Source organism: Rosa chinensis, chromosome 2 (genome assembly GCF_002994745.2).
Source record: "Rosa chinensis cultivar Old Blush chromosome 2, RchiOBHm-V2, whole genome shotgun sequence".
NCBI classification, from domain to species: Eukaryota; Viridiplantae; Streptophyta; class Magnoliopsida; order Rosales; family Rosaceae; genus Rosa; species Rosa chinensis.
This window is the reverse complement of record NC_037089.1, coordinates 8,077,810-8,097,675: the sequence shown is the minus strand read 5'-3', so window position 1 is coordinate 8,097,675 and position 19,866 is coordinate 8,077,810. Positions and strand designations below refer to the sequence as shown.

At 37.3% G+C, this 19,866-nt stretch overlaps 1 protein-coding gene across 3 annotated transcripts; it reads right to left on the bottom strand.

The window, feature by feature from the left end:
• Positions 1–17,886: 17,886 nt before the first annotated feature.
• Positions 17,887–19,802, bottom strand: LOC112183607 (cysteine--tRNA ligase, chloroplastic/mitochondrial). 3 transcript variants are annotated; one of them, XM_024321977.2, is made up of 5 exons: positions 19,659–19,802; positions 18,868–19,097; positions 18,482–18,762; positions 18,132–18,179; positions 17,887–18,013 (listed from the first exon to the last, which is right to left on the bottom strand). In XM_024321977.2, exons 3-5 carry the CDS (start codon positions 18,725–18,727, stop codon positions 17,921–17,923), a joined length of 387 nt encoding a protein of 128 aa, XP_024177745.1. In that variant the 5' UTR covers positions 18,728–18,762; positions 18,868–19,097; positions 19,659–19,802; the 3' UTR covers positions 17,887–17,920. The 3 variants fall into 3 exon arrangements, 2 of the variants coding, with proteins under 2 accessions (XP_024177745.1, XP_040371463.1); XM_040515529.1 differs by having other exon boundaries at positions 18,868–19,124; positions 19,659–19,778; XR_005807441.1 differs by lacking the exons at positions 17,887–18,013; positions 18,132–18,179 and adding an exon at positions 18,314–18,355 and having other exon boundaries at positions 19,659–19,801.
• Between the last annotated feature and the right edge of the window lie 64 nt (positions 19,803–19,866).

Sequence of the window (19,866 nt, the reverse complement as noted above, 5' to 3'; positions counted from 1 at the left end):
TGACAATGGATTAATTGGTAAGGGGTGTTATTTTGTTGCTCTCCACTTATTGCTGCTGCTGCTTCGTTTGTAAGTCTTGAAGCCATACATTGGGGAAGTTGCATGTTAACCGAAATACAGAGACTATTCTATTAAATGAACAGTTAACTCATCGTTTAAATATGTATAATTTGTCGGCCAATTTGTGGCAAAGGAAGGTATTGGTTTGGATTCTTCTCTATTTAATGTTGTTTTGAACCATTGTTCTTGAAGTCCATTCTATTATCTTCATTAGTTATTGAGAATGCAGCACTCAAGCTTCTGCAGTGCAGGAAGTCAGTAAGGCAATGCCTGTCGAGGATGTTGTTGCAGCTGAACATGTTGAAAATAACCTGTTGAGATAATGAATAATGAAGGAGCAAGTGTATCATCTTTTGCTTTAGGAGTTTCCATCAATATCATTTCTTTCCTCCCAAGTTCTAATCAAATTTTCTTTGGTGGTGAACATTGCCTTGGTCATACCATTGAGTTTGGCTTCAATAGTATTAGCAGAATGAAACACAATTCTTTCGTACAGTGCTTCTCAAAAGGCTGCACTTCCTGCATCTGCAAAGACTTGATGCAATCTCCATAAAGTCTAGTAAAGAACTGTATCACCTCAAACTCTTGAACCAGGTATCCCTTAAAGAATGTGACAAACTTGGTCCTTGTTTCTTCTCACTGGCAGTGACTGTTGGCTGGTATTGGAAGGTGATAGTAGACCTGTAAATGGATCGGATTTGGATCGGATCGACTTAAATCCAAATCCGTTTACTTAAAAAAAAATTCGATCCAAACCCGCTCCATTAACCCGGCGGATCATTGATAGCTCGATCCAAATCCGTATCCGCCGGGTTAATGGATACCCGATCCGCTAATCCGACCCGTTTATAATTTCAAATATTTTAAAATTTTAAATAGTAATATTAAATTTATATCATTATACCTCATAAGATATTAATAAAATATTAAAACAACATGAAAACTATCACCAAAAGTAGAATTACGTTATCAAAATTCTTAATGCTACCCATTCCTTAAATTTCTGCAAAAAATTTGTATTAGAAATTCTTCATATTTTATATTTTATATTTAAAAAAAATAATAATATATTAATAAAAAATAATATTTTATTATTACAAAAACGGGCCGGATCATTAACGGATCGGATCGACTTAAATATGTATTTGATCCGTTAAATAAACGGGTTAACGGATTCGGATCATTAACGGATCAACGGATCATAATTTTCGATCCAAACCCGTCCAATAGTCATGGATCTGGAGCTGGTCCGGATCAAAATCCTGTCCATTTATAGGTCTAGGTGATAGCATCACCTGGCTTTGATTTGCTGCTGTTGAGTTATGATAAGCAGCAACATTTCTTTTAATGGCATGTGCCAGGATGTCACTTAATGCTTTGACGCACACATCCCACCAACTTCAGCGATACCCATGGGAGCAACCAGGCTGTGTTGATAGAAGAAGTTTACTGAAATTTCTCTGGCCATGAAGGCTTGTAGGAGTGGAATGTCATAGCTGTCGGATAAGCAGGAGAAAAGGGGTTCCATTGATGGCATTGGGGCATGTGAGTGATGTGACAGTCTCATCTGCTAGTTCATAACTCAACAGCATCCTCTTCACAACATTTTGAAACCCGAACATCTCTAGCCACAGCCACAAGGCCATAACCTTCATAGACTCCACCAGATCACGACAGAGAAGGATCACCAGAATGGTGTACAGCTCTCCTCCATTGCAGGTCACAGAAAAAGAAGGTATCGAGTTTGAAGCCATAATGTTGCACCAATTATGTATTGTGCAACATAAATCTTTGCTTGTTGTGCATGGAATACTAGCTGATAGCTAGGTTCATTTCCTCGGATCTTTATCGAGTCTCGATCTCGCAGAACTAGCTCAAAAGATAAAGAAGTATCTGTGGAAAGTATAGGAACAATAATCAATGTTGGCAGCAGCCAACATCTTGTACGTGTTTTTCCTTATAGCTATTGTAAGCTAAGGTACCGATATAAAGCTAGGATGTTGTATAATCTCAATATCAGAAATGAGATCAAGAGGAATGATATTCTTCCTCTCATATTTCAACATGATATCAGAGCAGAAATCCTCACAGGACCTGCATCTGTATTGTTCTTTCAAAATTCTATTGTGTTCCTCTATCATCCTCATTAAGACGACAGAAGGAGAAGGTTCTCTCGTTGCAAAGACAAAAAGCCCAGATGGGAACCCAAATCAGCGTCTGTGCTCAGGGTTTCTAAATGAGTTCAACTACCTTCCTTGGTCAAGAGCCATCACTCTAGCTCTTGGTGGAAGATCAAATTTAGCTTCATCAACGACAAAAACAACATCCTAGATGCCTCATCATCTGAATATGAAAGTTGGTTATCCAAAGACCAACTTGTTATGTCATGGCTCCTTAATTCAATGGAGCCAAAACTTGCTGAAATCTTCAGCTATTCAGAGTCATCTCCACATCTTTGGGATGATGTCTAAGACATGTATGGCAACCTAAACAATGCAGCAAGAGTGTTCCAACTCAAAAAGGATCTTGCAGGGATTCAACAAAGTATACTCTCATTTGTTCAACATCTTGGCAACCTAAAAGTCAAGTGGAATGAACTTGATATGTATAGACCTCACACCATTGACGCCACCATATTGTTGAAAAGAGCTGAAGAAGAAAAAGTGTTCCAACTGCTTGCAAGTTTGGGATCTGAATATGAAGATCTCAAAATCCATTTTTGATAAGCCCTGAGCTTTCTTCATTCATAACAGTATGCAACTCCATTCAACGTGAAGAAGTGCGCAAAAAGGTAATGAATGTGGACACCATTGCTGGAGGGTCAAAAGCTAGAGCATTTGCTGCAAACAAAAGTGTCATAAGCAACAGAACTACAAGGGCAAGAGGCCAGATCTGAAGTGCACACATTGTGAACGCATTGGACGAATTGGTATAGGCCACATAAGAGAGAGATGTTGGATATTGCATCCAGAACTAAAATCTAAGTTCAATGAGGAGCAGAAGAATCAAAGAGGCACCATTCAGAGAAGCTCTTATATCTCTAATCCAAATGCAAACTTCAGCAACACTTATGAAGATATGATGAACTTCACATCCAATCCAATAACTCTCATAAATGAGTTTGCTACATATCTTCAAAAGAAGCAAGGCAGTTTAGATAGCAATGAAAATGGAAGCACAATTGCTATGCTTGGAAAGTTTGATGGTTTTCTGGAAAAATCAAATATGGCTTCTTTAGAGGATATACCGGGTATTATTTGTGCCATTTCTACTACTTTAGATGTCAGTAAGAATCATGATTTTTAGATAGTGGATTCAGGTGCCTCAGATCACATGACAAACAATTCTTCCATATTACATGATTTTCAAATCTTGTCAAAACCTTCACATGTCTCAATTGCAAATGGCAACAATGTTCCCATCTTAGGGAAAAGGAAAATTAAATCTTTTTTCAGATAGTGTTGAGTCATTTGTATTATTGTACCCTCATTCCCATTCCAACTCCTGTCTGTAGGAAGGTTAACAAACTTGTTGGATTGTCTAGCTATTTTCTCTTCTTATAATGTTGTGATTCAGGATCAAGTGTCCAAGAACAAGATTGGTGAAGGGTTCTTTCTAAATCGATTGTACTACATATCAACTTCATCAAGCTTTTCAAAGTGTTTTCTAACAGAGTCCAAATCTGGAACACATGAACAATTGTGGCATAAATGCCTAGCTCATCCTGATAGTTTTGTATGAAAAGCAGAGAAAAACATAGAGAAAACAAACTTGTATTGAGAAATAGAGTTCTGATTCACCGAGAAAGAATAGTAGATGCAGTACTTATACTATGTGAGAATGCACAGATGCAAGCCACGTGTTATCTAACTAATGATCAGGATTGAAAAGCTAATGGTGCCTCAACACCCCTCCTCAGCTTGAAGATACGATACAAGCTTCAAGCTGACTAACACTCCGGCTTGGAGCATCAAGCTGCTGCTCTTTGGTGAAGATATCAGGCTAGATACTCGCTTCATCCAGGAGGAATGAGTGGCAGTGATTGGCATAGCTTCAGAGGATAAGAGGCATGCCTACAGTTCAACATAGTAGTATCTGGAGGAGTTGCCATAACTGTAGTCATTGGAGCAGAATTTACAAGGCCATCAACTTCAAATGTGGTAGTAGTAGATGTACTTGGCACAATGGCCGATAATAGGGAACCAAGTAAGTCCATTGCAGCATTGTTTGAATTAGGTGGCGCAGCTGAAACAGAACTAAATGGACCACCCGAAACAGAACCATGCGGATCAAATTCATCAAAAAGCTGTAGTTCCTGTTTTGCAGAGGATGCTGAAGTAACTGAAGCACTAGTTACTTGACTTGGATTATAGCTTGCAGGAGTAGAAGAAGATCTGGGAACAAAAGAAGTTTGAGCAGTGGTTGCTTTGCTTGGACTACTGGTTGCAGGTGGAGAAGAAGCTCTAGGAGTAGAAGAAGATCTGAGAACATAAGAAGTTTGAATAGTGGTTGCTTTGCTTGGACTACTGGTTGCAGGTGGAGAAGAAGCTCTGGGAGTAGAAACTCTGATATCAACAACAGGGACACTAGCTTGTGCCTTTCGATCATCCCTTATCTTGTAATCCCCCATGACTTGATCAAATTTATTGACAGCTGTATTTGAGTTGAAGGTGCCTCTGAAAGTGACAAGACCCGCCTCGGATTGCACCCTGGAATCCGAAGTGGCCCTACGGGACCCACTTTTAAAGAAGATTTACCAAAAATTTTGGCATAACCTCCCTTAAAAATGGACAATCCAAAAACCTGTGGAAAACAAATTTCACTTCTAATAATCCAACCACATACTCCTGGAGCTACCCTGCTCCCATCATTCAACCAACTCAAACCCACAAATAATAGTAGTATATCAAGTACTTAAAGTCTAAGAAACTCCAAGGTTTAAGATACTACAATTCACAAAGTTAGGTCGTAGACCTCTAATATAATTCATTACAAGTCTGGGTCACAAATCCTATAGTAATCAAAGCAATTCTAGGAACGTAAATTAACATAGAGTACAGTAGGTTAAACAGGTAACCTACGAAATATGATGACGAAAGCGGATGCAGTCACTATGGCTCACTCCCGGACGCCGAGCAGCAATACTAAAAACTGGGCATTTGAAACCGAAGGGCCCAGGGGAAAGTACATAAAAACATTAGCGTGAGTGGACAAAAATAAATGTTTGTAAAACGAAAGAAATAGAGTTTATACTTTCCCACATTTATTTCCTTTAAAAACCCGATGCATGCAATGATTAACGAAAATAAAACAAGAGGAGTTCCACTCATAAAAACCGACTAGCCCCGCTAGTCACAAATGATTAAAAGAAAAGGTTGAAACTCTGACACTCAAGGAAATAAAACCAGCCCCGCTGGCTAAAATAAATCGGACTAGCCCCACTAGTCGTAAATAGTATAATGAGCATACGAGTGAGCCTCCCAGGCTAAAGTACTCCCATTACTCCCGTAATATACCCTTACGCCACTAAGTGTAGCGATAGGATACTGGGCTTCAGAATTACTGTCACATAGACAGTAACCAGCGCCACAAAGGCGGAGGGCTTCGGTGATCCCATCACCTCGCCACAAAGGTGGAAGATCAAAGCTAGCAATGATAAGTCACCCATAGTATGGCAAAAGAAAATCCGAAAACCTCATAAATCCATAAAACTTCCCCAACTCTCGTAAATGAATTTCCAACGACGTGTCCCACATGGCAAGATAATCTCAAGTTCAAAAATAAATAGGAGATAAATAAATATAAAGACTAACTCCATCGAAATCTCATTTCGAAAATATCTTAAAAATCTCAAATCGACGAATATAAATATAATATAAATAGTATAAATCCGGAAATCACATCGGAAATAAATAAATAAGAGAAGATAAGCATAATCCAATGACGTGACCCCGCACGCCATAAAATCTTCAAATAATCAAATAACCAAAAATGTTTCCGAAAATAACCATATGCTCGAGAAAGTAATACGATAAACAAATTATCATCTCAGAAATAAATAATTAAATGCATGCATCATTCTTTGAAAATAAAAGTCCACTCATAGTATATGGTCAATCCTGACGTCGCTCGGTATTTTCCTCGTACGAAGACTCCTCTCGTCCTGTACTAATAGCACTCGTAAAAATATATTTACAGGACATAAATTAACTTTACGATAATTAGAAATTGAAATTCATAACGTCCCCCCATCAAAATCCAACTCCTGAATTCACATCGAATCCATCCACAATACTCCAACAATATTCATTCATCGATATATAAATTCTAAAGTGAATTCGAAAGAAATTTGGCGATCGAATTCACGTAAATCGATAATTAACCATTTATACTCAATTCGTAATTCCTCCAATTTCCACCGAACTTGATGTATAAAATTCTACAATCATTATAGGATTTTTGGAGCCAAAACAGTAATTAAAACTCAGCTCTACGCGCCACCCACAGTGGCCGCGCGTGGGACCTACGCGCTGGCGACCACTACCTCCGATGGCCACCAAATTCCGGCCACAGCAACATCACAACAGACCCAATAATTTTCTCAACTACAACACATTCCAATTTTACTTTTAAACGCTCGAAAATGGCCGGTGAAGAAAACCCAGAAATTTCAAACCCTAGGTTTGAAATTTCCTTCAATTCGTCCTCCACACGGTAAATTGGAGCTAGAAACTTGAGGGCAAACGATCACCGGCTCGAGGCGCCCCTATTAGACTAGGTTTGGCGGTCGGAGATGGCCGGAAATGAAGGAATTGCCGGAAGAAGCCAAACTGCAGCTGTCATGGTTCTTGCTTCAATTTGAGGTTTCTTGGCCAAATCGTTGAAATCCCAGGGCACCAGTGTGGGAAGGGAGAAGAGGCGACCTTATGGTGGCCGGTTGTCCACTGATTGATGGCCGGACGGTGGAGAATTTAGGGGAAGAAGAAACCGGCGAAAATGAGGGAGGAAGAGATCGGGGGAGAGAAAAGGGAGAGTTACCGTGGGTTTCCGAAAATGGAAACCTACAGTGGTAACTTTCCACATATATATATATATTTTTATTACCATGAACAGTAACTTCAACATTTTAAGCTATAACTTTCATATAAGAACTCCGATTTAAGTGCACCACATGGTCACGGACTCGGTTTAACGTCCCCTACAACTTACATGAAGGAAATTTTCTCAAATTGTTAACCCATAAAAAGTCAACTTCTAGCCACCCCCCTAAAAGGTAAAACTATAACCGCGAATGGTAAAACATACAGTAATTCGTGTAATTCAGTAAAAGGGGTAAATCAGATGCGGTGTGTAACAGAAAGTTCCTATATTTTGTGACTGTACCAACTTGTGTTGTGACATAGGTCTACGAGAAAAGCTTCCAACATTATTTGGCTGTGTCATTTCATTGCCCTCCATTAAATGCTGAGTAGGAAATTGAGGATACTCAATGTATGAACTTGATGCAATGTTCTGCGACTTTAAATTCCTGTAATGCCACTTATATGTCGAGTGATCATGTACAAGTTTGTTGCAAACTTGACGCACAATGGAGCCACCAAAGCCTTGATTTGAAATGTCAGGTAAATGAGATACACCTCCTTGTGAACTGTAGTTCTTGTTTCCTCCATTTTGTTGCTGTTGAACAACAGGTTGTTGTAGGAAGAAGCCATTACCATTATACTGTGAAACATTTCCTTTGTAGTTTGAAGCAAGTTGCTGATGTTGGGGATAGTAACCATTTTGATGTGAATAACTTGTTCCAGTGCTCAAATTATGTTGCTGCATCCTTCCATTGTAGAACATATGACTTCCCCCTCCATTTTGAGCAACAAAAACAGCAAGGGACACCATACTACCAATATCAGCACCATTCCATTGCATTCCTTGATTTAAACCTGGATTACTAGCAGGCATTCCATTCTGCATAGTCTTCATAGATTGATCCATAGTAGACTCCTCATCAAGTAAAAGAGAACAAAATTTAATCATTGTCATAGTTGTAATATGAGCTTTGATCACGATTTTGAAAGTCATGTACTCAGAGGGAAGCCATTGACAGCAACGATAATAATCTCTTCATCAGGAATATGAATGCCAACAGAAGCTAATTGATCAGTAATGTCCTTGATACGTTGAAAATACTTCTCTATAGTATCATTACCTTTCTGGATTGTGTACAGTTTTGTTTGGAGTTGCATTGCGGCTGTTCTAGAAGAGACAACATATCTCACCCTCAAATTTCTCCAAACTTCACATGAATTATTGCTTCCAACCACAAATAATAATGCTTCACTAGATAAAGTGGCGGTGATAAGAGTCATCAATGCTTTATCATTCTTTTCCCATTCTTGAAACTCCCTTGTAACTCCAGCATTTATGGTACCATCAGTCACCAAGAATTGAGGTGGAGAAGAATATGAACCATCAATGTATCCCTCTCAGCCAAGACTTATGAGCATATTTTTCATTTGAAATAACCAAGTAATGTAATTGCTATCATCCAGCTTCACAGGCAGTAAATTGTAAATGCTCGAAAGCATATAGATGAGTGGCTGGTTGTTGTTATTCATGACAATAATGATAACAAAATACCAATGCTTCCACTTCAAGTGATTATGACACAATCAATAAGAAGCAGTAAACTTTATCCTTCATCAACCACATAAGAAAGGATTTTCCATTATGACCTTTACTGAGAAACAAAACATCCAGACAAACCCCAAAATATGCCACCAATTATCTTCACTTAATCAACCAGACCATAAGGCTTGAATCTGAGTATGAACAAGAGAATCTGAGAGCTCAAGTAACTAGAAGAGCAGAAACTATATGCTAGAGAGGAACAACTTCAAGGAATGACCAAATCGAACAAAGGTAATAAACTGAAAGCTTGAATATCAATTATCTCTTGCACAAACGAGAAGCAACAAATCTGAGTCTTCAATTTCTTCAAACGAAAAAGCTAGGGTTTCAATTCTCGCTTTCAACTTCACTATGAATCTCAAACTTCACTATGAATCTTGTATAGAATATGAAAGTAGTATACTGTAATCACCAATCCAAGGCTTCGAAGCCACAAATATCAACAAATTTCAATAATCTTGATGACAATCCCTAAATTTTCCAGATCTAGAAGGATGAACTTACCTGAAGCAATCTGAAACTTGAATTGATCTCTGATATGCAAGAATCTGAAGCAAGAAGATAGAGAAGCTTCATGAAACACAAGCAGCTAGAGCTCCGATACCCAATCCAGATCGAACCTGGCTCTTGATGCCATGATAGTTTTGTATGAAAAGCAGAGAAAAACAGAGAGAAAACAAACTTGTATTGAGAAATAGAGTTTTGATTCACCGAGAAAGAATAGTAGATGCAATACTTATACTATGTGAGAATGCACAGATGCAAGCCACATGTTATCTAACTAATGATCAGGATTGAAAAGCTAATGTTGCCTTAACACATCCTTCCTTTCATGTTTTGTCAATGTTGTTTCCTAGTTTTTGTAAAGTCTCCCATGAGTGTGAGACATGTCATACGTCGAAATCTACTAGATTGCCTTTTTAAAATCTCTCAATCTAGTGTAACTCAACCTTTTGAGATTGTACATTATGATGTATGGGGACCAACATCCCTAGAATCATTTGATGGCTATAGGTTTTATGTCACCTTTATTAATGATTTCACTCAAACCACTTTTGTATATCTTTTAAAGTTCAAGAGTGAAGTCTTCAAGTGTTTCCAAGATTTTCATAACCTTGTCACAAATCATTTTTCATCTAAAATTTGCATTCTAGCTAAGGTCAGGCAATGACACTGAATACACATCCAAATCATAACTGATTATCTCAGTGCTCAAGGGATTATTCATCAAACTAGTACGTTGTGTGGGAACACCACAACAAAATGGCATTGCAGAATGCAAAAATAGAGATTTACTTGAAAAAGCTAGGGCCTTGATACTTCAAACAAATGTTTCAAAAAAATCTGGTCTCAAGGAATTCAAACTGCAACTTATATTATAAATAGATTCCTAGCGTTGTGTTAAATTTCAAATCTCCATTTGAAATTCTAAAGGATCGAAAGGTTGACATAACAAACCTTTGAGTATTTAGCTGTACGTGTTTTGTACATGTTCAATCAAATGATCGAGATAAGTTTGATTCTAGAGTTGTCAAATGTGTGTTCCTAAGGTCTTCATCTACCCAAAAGGGCTACAAGTGTTATAATTCAAATACCAGAAAATTATTTGTTTCAAGGGATGTTTGTTTTGATGAGTCTGACTCTTTCCTTCAGTTATTTGATAAGGAACATCAGGTGGAGCATATTTATAAATTGTTTCCCACACCAATTCCTGTTGAAGCTGTAGTAGGCACTCCTAGTTCACAACAACCAGTTCAACAATTTGTGGACATCGAAGAGGTACCTGCAGAGTCCAACACTCAAGATCATCAACAAGAGGTGGTACCAAACATGTCTCAACCTCGAAGAAACCCACCAAGGGTGAGACATCCACCATCAAGACTTCAGGAATATGAGACTTACACACCACGTTATCCTCTTGCATAAGTTGCTCACTCCACCAATACCTCCTCTCCTCATAGTGTTTTCCTCATCAAAATTTCCAAAGAAACCGAACCAAGGAATTTTGAAGAAGCAAATCAATCACTAGTTTGGAAGAAAGCTATGCATGATGAACTCAAAGCTCTTGATGATAACAAAACTTGGAGTATAGTCAAGCTTCCCAAAGGGCAGAAAATTGTAGGGGCAAGATGGATTTACAAAATCAAGTTCAACTTCGATGGTTCAATTGAGCGACATAAGGCAAGGTTAGTTGCTCGTGGCTTCACTCAAACCTTTGATGTTAATTATAAGGAGACCTTTGCTCCAGTTGCTAAAATGAACACAGCTTGAGTTTTGTTATCTGTTACTATGAATTGTGGCTGGTCTCTATACCAAATGGACGTCAATAACGCCTTCTTGCATGGGGATCTAGAAGAAGATGTGTATATGAGATTACTCCTGGACATCCAGGTGAAAGTGAAGTTGGAATGGTGTGCAAACTTCACAAGGCCTTGTATGGTTTGAAACAATCCCCACGTGCTTGGTATTTCAAACTGAGTTCGGTTCTTCTTGCCTCAAGCATCAAGAGAAGTCATGCAGACTCCTCCCTATTTGTTCGAAATGGCAAGACGGGTAAGTTGGTTGTTCTAGTGTATGTGGATGACTTAATCATCACTGGATACAATATGAATGAGATTAAGTCTCTCAAGTTAGCCTTGCATAATACCTCTGCCATTAAAGATCTTGGACTATTAAAGTACTTTCTTGGAATTGAAAATGGATCACTAGCTCCTCAAATGGTATGTTCTTAAATCAACACAAATATGTTGTTGATCTTCTTGATGAGGCAAGAATGAAGGAGAGTAAGCATGCACGCATTCCTCTTAACAGCAGACTTAAAATAGATGTTGAAGGAGAACCTCTCTCGGATATTTGTGTTTGTCAACGCCTGCTGGGTGAGCTCATCTATCTCACCATTACAAGACCAAACCTCACTTATGCTATGAGTTTGGTCAGTCAATTCATGCACTCCCCTACCACTCATCATCTACAGATTGTCAAAAGGATTCTTCGCTACTTAAATAGCACAGTTGATTGAGGAATTGTTATGAAGAACAATGGTCACTTCAACCTTGTGGGCTACTCAGACTCAGACTGGGCAGGAAATGCCACTGATAAAAAGTCTACAACTGGGTACTGTACTTTCATTGGAGGCAACCTAGTTACTTGGAAAAGTAAGAAACAAATCGTGGTTGCTCGTTCTAGTGCCGAAGCTGAGTATCGTGCAATGGCATCCACAGCTTGTGAACTCATATGGTTAAAGACATTGTTGGGTGACTTGGGTATTGTGTGCCCTGCGCCCATATCTCTATATTGTGACAACTAGGCTGCCATGCATATTGTAGCCAATACTGTCTTCCATGAACGCACCAAACATATTGAAGCAGATTGTCACTTTGTTCGAGACCAGGTTCAGTCTAAACTTATTGAAACAGTGTACACACGATCATGTGATCAACTAGCAAATATTTTTACCAAGATTCTCGCTTCCGCTAAGTTTGATAGTCTGCTTTCCAAGCTTGGCTCAAGGAACTCCCTTTATCCAGCTTGAGGGGGAGTGTGGAAAGTATAGGAACAATAGTCAATGTTGGTTGCTGCCTACATCTTGTATGTGTTTTTCCTTATAGCTAGGCAGATTTCTTTGAGTGCATCTTTAATGCATTCACATATGCATTAGTAAGCTGTATCAGTTTTGTCATAGACAAAGCCTTAATGCTTTGTCTGGTATTTGGTTGTAAGGCACCGATATAAAGCTAGGATGTTGTATAATCTCAATATCAGAAATGAGATCAAGAGGAATGATATTCTTCCTCTCATATTTCAACAGTATCGTTATGTAAAACATATTTGAAGTGGTGATATACACTTATATGGATCCCTGGAGGGTCATCTCACTTCCAACTGAATATTTGAAGTGACTAAATTAAGATTCACCGCAGCTCCTTGTTATTCATGTCCCTTTTGGTTTCATTCATGTCCCTTCGGGTTTCAACTCTCAGACACGAGGAGATTTCCTTTTTTCGAATTTTTTTCAATCTCTTCTTTCTTTCATGTAGTTGACCCTCATGCACGAATAATTTGTACAAGCTTGGTGTAAAGGCTGTGCATATATCCTTGGTGTACAACATGAATACATGATCGACTAGCCAGATCGAGAAGAGTGCTGAAATAAAATTACAAGTATTTCCAAGTGTCAACTAAAATAAATATGAAAAGAGAGACGATGGAACTAGGGCTATGATCATAAACAACTTCCCAGTACACATAATTAACCATTTTACACAATACAAAAGACGACCTAAATATATAAATCGATACACGTGCATACACAAAGCATATGATCGATAGCTGAAATAATATAAATCATTACACATCTCAAAATCACACAATCAATTAACCTTTTGTTTTGGTCGGTAATGTCACAGAATTAACTGAAACAGAGACTCGATCACAACATAGGATCTCACAAGGATATATGTGTTGCCAAGTACTGATCGAGAAGTACTATTCACAAGGATATATGTGTTGCCAAGTTCAGATCGAGAAGTACTATTTCCAGTGCTGCAACAATAAGTGTGGACCTAGCACCATTAATTGATTGACCGTCCCACATAGATAACTTATACATCAACCTACTTGCCAGAAGCCCAGAAGTGTGGGGTACTTGAGGATTTGAACAGAAGATCGAAGACGAGAAATGATGCTTATTTGATAACTTGTACATCAACCTGCTTGCCAGAACTCAGAAGCCCAGAAGTGTTGGGTACAAGAGGATTGAACAGAAAATCGAGCCCAGAAAAGATGCTTATTTTTCTTGGCTATGAAGTCAGGGAACTCTCTTGTAGAAAATTGTGTTGTGAAAAACCCAAATCAATTATATAAACAATAATAAGATTGTATCTCCTTAACAAATAAGACATAACTAGCATATATCGTTTGAGACAGAAAATTTTTCCCATCAGTTACTTCCCATGAGAGATAACAAAATGAGAAGAGAGGAAGATGGGGATACATCGTTCATATGATCACTGAGATCGAAGTACTGTTAGACTATAATCATACCACTGAACAACTATTAAGATTGGGAGAGGATGCAAATCTCATTCATAAACCCTCTCATCACATGGGTTTATGAAGGCTGTGTGGAAGTTGTACAACAAGCTATATTTAAAGGCCGTGCAGAAATTCTCAGTACGTACAACGTACAAGACTTGCCAGAAGTGTCCCGAACTAAAACCGTGAAGATTACATAGAAAAAGTCCATTGTCAAAAAGAAATGTGTGGCGTAGAAAAGGGTAGAACAGAAACAAAGAAATACATTTCAAGTGTAACATGCATGTAATTGAGCACGAATAATTCGTACAGGCTTGGTGTAAAGGCCGTGAATAAATCCTTGATTAGTGTACAACATGACTAGCAGATCGAGAAGAGTGCTGGAATAAAATCACAAGTATTTCCAACTAATAAAGAAAGACGATGAAACTAGCTAGGGTTATTGGGGGTCGTCTAGAGTACCTTGATGTATGTCATACTCTTATTTTTTTTATTTTTTTTACTTTTAGTAAATTAATATAGTGGAAATCTACTGAAATGGTCAACAGGTTATCCAATTGAATATCGGCATGTGTCATTTTTGAAAATAAAATTTTCCATATTAACAACATAACATTGTTAAAAATCATGTAATAAGTATTGTCAAAAAAATAAATTACACATAGTTGAACTACAATTACGACTTATGACAACAGTTGTTGTGGTTATTGTGATTGAGTGGTCAAAGATGTAAATATCATATTTGGACAACTTTTATCAAATGGAGAACCTTGATTATCAAGTAGAGAAGTTTTTTACAATACTGAGTTGTTACATATCTTTTGGTCTAATTTTAATTTTACCATGTTCACAACACAAATGTTGTCGGAATTGTAAAATGGTTGGTAATTTTGTAAATTGTATAGTTTTTGAAGTAATTACTACAATCAGAATAAAAGTTATTGCTTTTACACCATTAGTTGTGAGTTATGGTAAAATATGTAGTCATTGAGTAATTATTTCATTAATGATAAAAATATAAAGATTTACCACTTTGACAACAAATTTGTTGTTGCAATTGTTAAATTGTCCATAAATTAGTACATTAGTTTAGGTTGAGTAATTACAATAAATAGGACAAAAGTTACCGCTTTTACAACAATTGTTGTGGTTGTGGTGAAATGTGTAGTCATTGTAGTAATCATTTCATTAATGATAAAAACATAAAGATTTACCACTCTGACAACAAATTTATTGTCACACTTGTGAAATTATCCATAAACTAATAAATAGGTTGTAGGTGGAGTAATTACTATAATTAGAACAAAACTTATCGTTCTTTCATCAATTGTTGGAGTTTGTGGTAAATTACGTTGATTAAAAGTAATTACTAATTCGACGATGGACATTACACAATATACTACTTTAATTACGCAAGGGAGAACTTTATTACACAAATAAGGATGAGTAAAGCTATGGGCATTAACATTTCTCATACATGTTCTATTTTATATAATATTTACCACTCTGAGGACTCATGTAACCACTTTGAGGACACATGTGGTAATTAGAAAAAAAAAATCCTCATTAAAGTAAATAAGGTATTCGTTAGAGTCAAGTAGGTTCTCATTAGAGTAAAGTAGATTCTCATTTGAGTAAATAAGTCCTAAAGTAGGTTCTCATTTGACTACATTTAAAACAAATATTATCTATTTTTACACTAATTGTTGTGGTTGTCGTAAAATGTATGTAAAAATAATTATATTTGGTTAAGGAAACTATTAATGATATAATTGATTGGTAATAAAGACTACTTAATTAATACTAATTTTGAAAGCTTAGGTTAGAAGGTTTTTGTTTTTAATAAGGAAAAAAAATGTAATTTTCAATTGTGTAACTGTCCATTGATAACAAGCATTAATCAAACATTAATTCGCTAATGATAAAATTAATTAGTAATATAGACTAAAGGAAAAAAAACAAAAATGGGAAAGGTTAAGGACTAAACAAGTTACCAATTTGTTAAATATTTTGAACTATTGGATATATTACTAATCCAATGGTCCAAAATATTTAACAAAATGAGGGTGGCAAACACCAAGTTATCCAAGAATTCTCCCCCTAGTGACTACATGAACTGGGTTTTACTAGATGTCATTGCCATACAGCTAATTAAGCATGCATGTGCATAGCAAGTTTACCAACTAATTATTAAGCAATGGTTACCCCGAAATTGAAGCATAAGCTAGCTAGCAGATTAATTAATGTATACCTATGTATGGTCAATCCTAGGCCTGGCAACAGTGCGGTCATGGGTGGGTTACGGGCGGACTTAACGGGTTGGCGGTCTTAACGGGCTCAACCTGTTATAACCTGTTAAGATAACGGGTTGAGCCCGATGGGTTCGCAGGTTACCCGTTGGAACCCGTTAAGACCGCTAAGGTTTAAAAAAAAAAAAAAAAAAAATCTTTTCTAATCAATTACCCACTAAAACCCGTTAATACCTGTTAACAATAAATTGGCCATTGAAACCCGTTAAGACCCGTTAACATAAAAATGCATTTATTTATTTATTTTGCATTTTTTTAAACTCTTTTTCACACTCATTATCTATTAAAACCCTTCTCAAAAAAAAAAAAAAAAGTTTTTATTTTTTATTTTTTTAAAACCCTCTTCCCAACCCATTACCCATTAAAACCCTTTTTCATTGTTGATTTTCATTAAATCGAACTATCAAAAGTTAATACATATTGGGCTGGAAATTCTAAAAAAAAAAAAAAAAAAAATTTTTCTTTTTTCTCTTCTAACCGGATTCGATGGGTTCCGTCGGGCAACCCGTTTCCGCCCGTTAATTAACGGGTTGTTAACGGGTTGGCAGCCCATTAACATGTTAAGTTATCGGACGGAAATAAATAAGTTTTTAGCGGGCGGTTAATGGGCGGTTAACGGGTCATGGGCTGAATTGCCAGGTCTAATGAATCCATTATTCTTAGGATTTTTTTTTTGGTCGAATATTAATTATAAAATTCGCGGAGCCTCTCTCTTACGTCCCCGAATCCCAGCTATCATGCTTGTTTTTGATCTACCCTTCGGGGCTAAAAGACACCTATGCGGCAGGCTGACCTATCCAATGGATTATTAATTGGACTTAGACGCAGAGACTCTGGACCGGACTGGACTGGACTTGATAAGAAGAATCCAAACCAATAATAGTTCAAGAATAAATTTATGCCGTTCCTGTAAAATGGAAATGCATGTTTAAAGTTCCTCCCAGACCAAAAAAAAAAATGTTTAAAGTTCCTCAGATATCTCATATTTTCTATTGCCTTTACCTTTAAATTAATAAGCATCGATTAATCAATCTCGATCTTCAAATATTATACCAAAGGTTACACTACGACTATCAAGTGCTGCTATTAGGCCTCCGCTCTTGTGCAAACCTTAAGATAGACCTGGGCTATCTTTTCATCATATAGAGAAGACGAGAGTGCAAAAACTTGGACTATAAGTTCTGCTACTGCCACGCAGCAATTTTGTTTAAACAATTTACATACACACACATATCTGAGTAACCAAGTATATATACTCGCTAGTAACAATTACATGTTCCTTTCTCGATCAATCGACACTGTTGCAATGATCCTTATCGCACAAGATTTCCTGCTGGATTTCTCAAGAGCGTCACTACTAGAAATATGGCTTATGGCCACAGCCATGATTTCATGGCCATTGATGGTATTAGGGACAGATTCTTGTGCCTATTGATCTTTAGCCACAGATTTCCTGTCCGAGACTATTTGTACTGACTCCATTTTGAGATTTTCCAATTTGGGCACCACAAAAGCTGTTCGTGGCAGCTTGGATACAATTGCCCTTCACAATTTCACACGCTTCTTCCTCTCACTCTGACAATGAACAGTATCAGTTGTCCTTTTTTTTAATGTTTTCTAAGATTCTGATCTGTGGCCATCTGATACCAATACCACTGATGTGAATTTTCAAGAAATCTTTTCTGGTTTCTCATCCATGGGCCCACATACAACTCTTGTATCAGGAATGAATATACTATTCTATTATACCACACCCAAAATGTTACGTACAAGCTACCAAATACAATACTAGTCTCAACACCTACCCTACACTTACATGAAAATTTACAAAGTCAATTACTAGACATTGAATATTCCCAATGATGCTGAACAATCCTCCATTGACTGCTGTAACTTCTCCCTTGCATCAAATTGTTCACATAACCCTGCAAAAACAATTTCTCTGTATTAGAAGAATAACATGTTCAGAAACAATCACAAGTTCCCTATATTGAGGGGTCAACAATAGAAGAAAATGCAGAAATAACATATCCAAGTAGTTACATGTATTACCAGCACAGGATATTTCACCAGAGGGAATTTATCAATGTTCTGCACATTAAATAAAAATCATGTTAGGGACACATACACAGGCTTCAATATTATCTAGATAAAGTAATTTAATAATACTCATCAGCTAAAGGACATCACCATGTGGATATCAAACCAGCAACTGCACTTCACAAAATACATATAGGATAATCGAGCTGGTGACCGAGTCACTTTACCTGAAATATCAAATATTTATAACGTAAGCATTAAATCAGACAAGAATTTGACTCTAAAGCTAGATACTCAACCATTAGAATGATGGTTCCCAACAAGTTAGAAGAAAAAATTGTGACCACTCGTACCTGTCGAATTGTAAAGAAGTTCCATAGCGATTTGAACATTTTTTCAGAGTCTATAGTGACAAAACCATTGTGTATCCAGTAGCTTATATAACTTTGTTTACAAGCAGCACAACTCTGAGCAATTTCATTCTCATGTGGGGGAAACAGAAGGTCCATCCCTCCACCATGTATGTCAAAAGAGTAACCCAGATAAGTAGTACTCATGGCACTGCACTCGATATGCCAACCAGGTCTTCCAGTGCCCATGGACTGTCCCAGAAGGGTTCACCTTCCTTTGCAGACTGTAACATTAAAAGATTTCATTAAACTTCTGCAGTTGAACTAATAAACAAAAATAAGAGAGCAGAACCAATAGCTACCATCAGTTCTTGAGTTCAAGACACTACCTTCCATAAAGCAAAATCAGCAGGATTTTTCTTCCTTGAATCAACAGTGACTCGCTCACCAACTCGATTATCTTCTAATAACAGACTATGCAGCACAATTGCTCTTAGTTAAGGCAAACGGGCAGCAAAATCAACAGTACGGCTACTTCCGACAGATTGACCATAGAGGATTATGTCCTCCTGCTTGGTCCCATATCTCTCTTTGAGACACTTATATGCAGCTTCACTATCTGCATAAGTAGAGTACGTTCACTTGGCTATAGAAAGGCATACAAACTAGCGTCACAGAGATGTCTATGGAGCACTGTATATATGAACCAAATCCAAAATCGACTGGAAAGCAGAAATTAATTTTCTAACACATCATCAGATACTTGATTTTGTATGCTTATCTCAATCCATGACGCAAAACCAAGATACCCACTTTCAAAGCCATATAATCAAATGGCCCAGGAGAGAAAATTAGCGCAGGAAGAAGTTTTATGCTTAATTGATATATTTGATTATAAAAACGTTGGTATAAATAAATTCAAGTCAGACCTATTAGATACAATTGTAATCAAACTAAACAACTATAAGGGTCAAAGATAAGACTCTGAAGAGACCAGATCACCTAGCTCGATCTTCAATCTTCATATCCTATTAGATGACGTGAATCTAATTGTATCCGGTGCTAGAATAGAAGCCACAGAGAAAAACACTAGCAAATCCTTATCTAAATCCATATCAATAAAGAGAAAATATCCAGATCTGAATCCTTGAACAGAGGAGAGATCTGACTAGTTGCAAACCTTAAGAAAATGAACAGGTTCATGACACGGGGACAGACACCGATGTCGGCTTCTGGCTAGGAAGTGTCCGGAGAGCAGCGATCACCGACCGACAGATCTAATGACAATCAATATGGCTGGGTAGCTGTGAGAAACTACAATCAACGAATTAATTGTCGAGATTTTGGTCATCTTCCTCCAATGCATCGTTTGGTGGGTGAGTTGTCAC

Coding starts and splice junctions, on each gene's coding strand:
- LOC112183607 (XM_024321977.2), bottom strand. CDS start 18,727: ATGGGCACTGGAAGACCTGGTTGGCATATCGAGTGCAGTGCCATGAGT. Junction 18,180..18,481: donor ACTTCTTTACAATTCGACAG/GTACGAGTGGTC, acceptor TTTAATGTGCAG/AACATTGATAAATTCCCTCT. Junction 18,014..18,131: donor ATCCTGTGCTGGTAATACAT/GTAACTACTTGG, acceptor TTGTTTTTGCAG/GGTTATGTGAACAATTTGAT.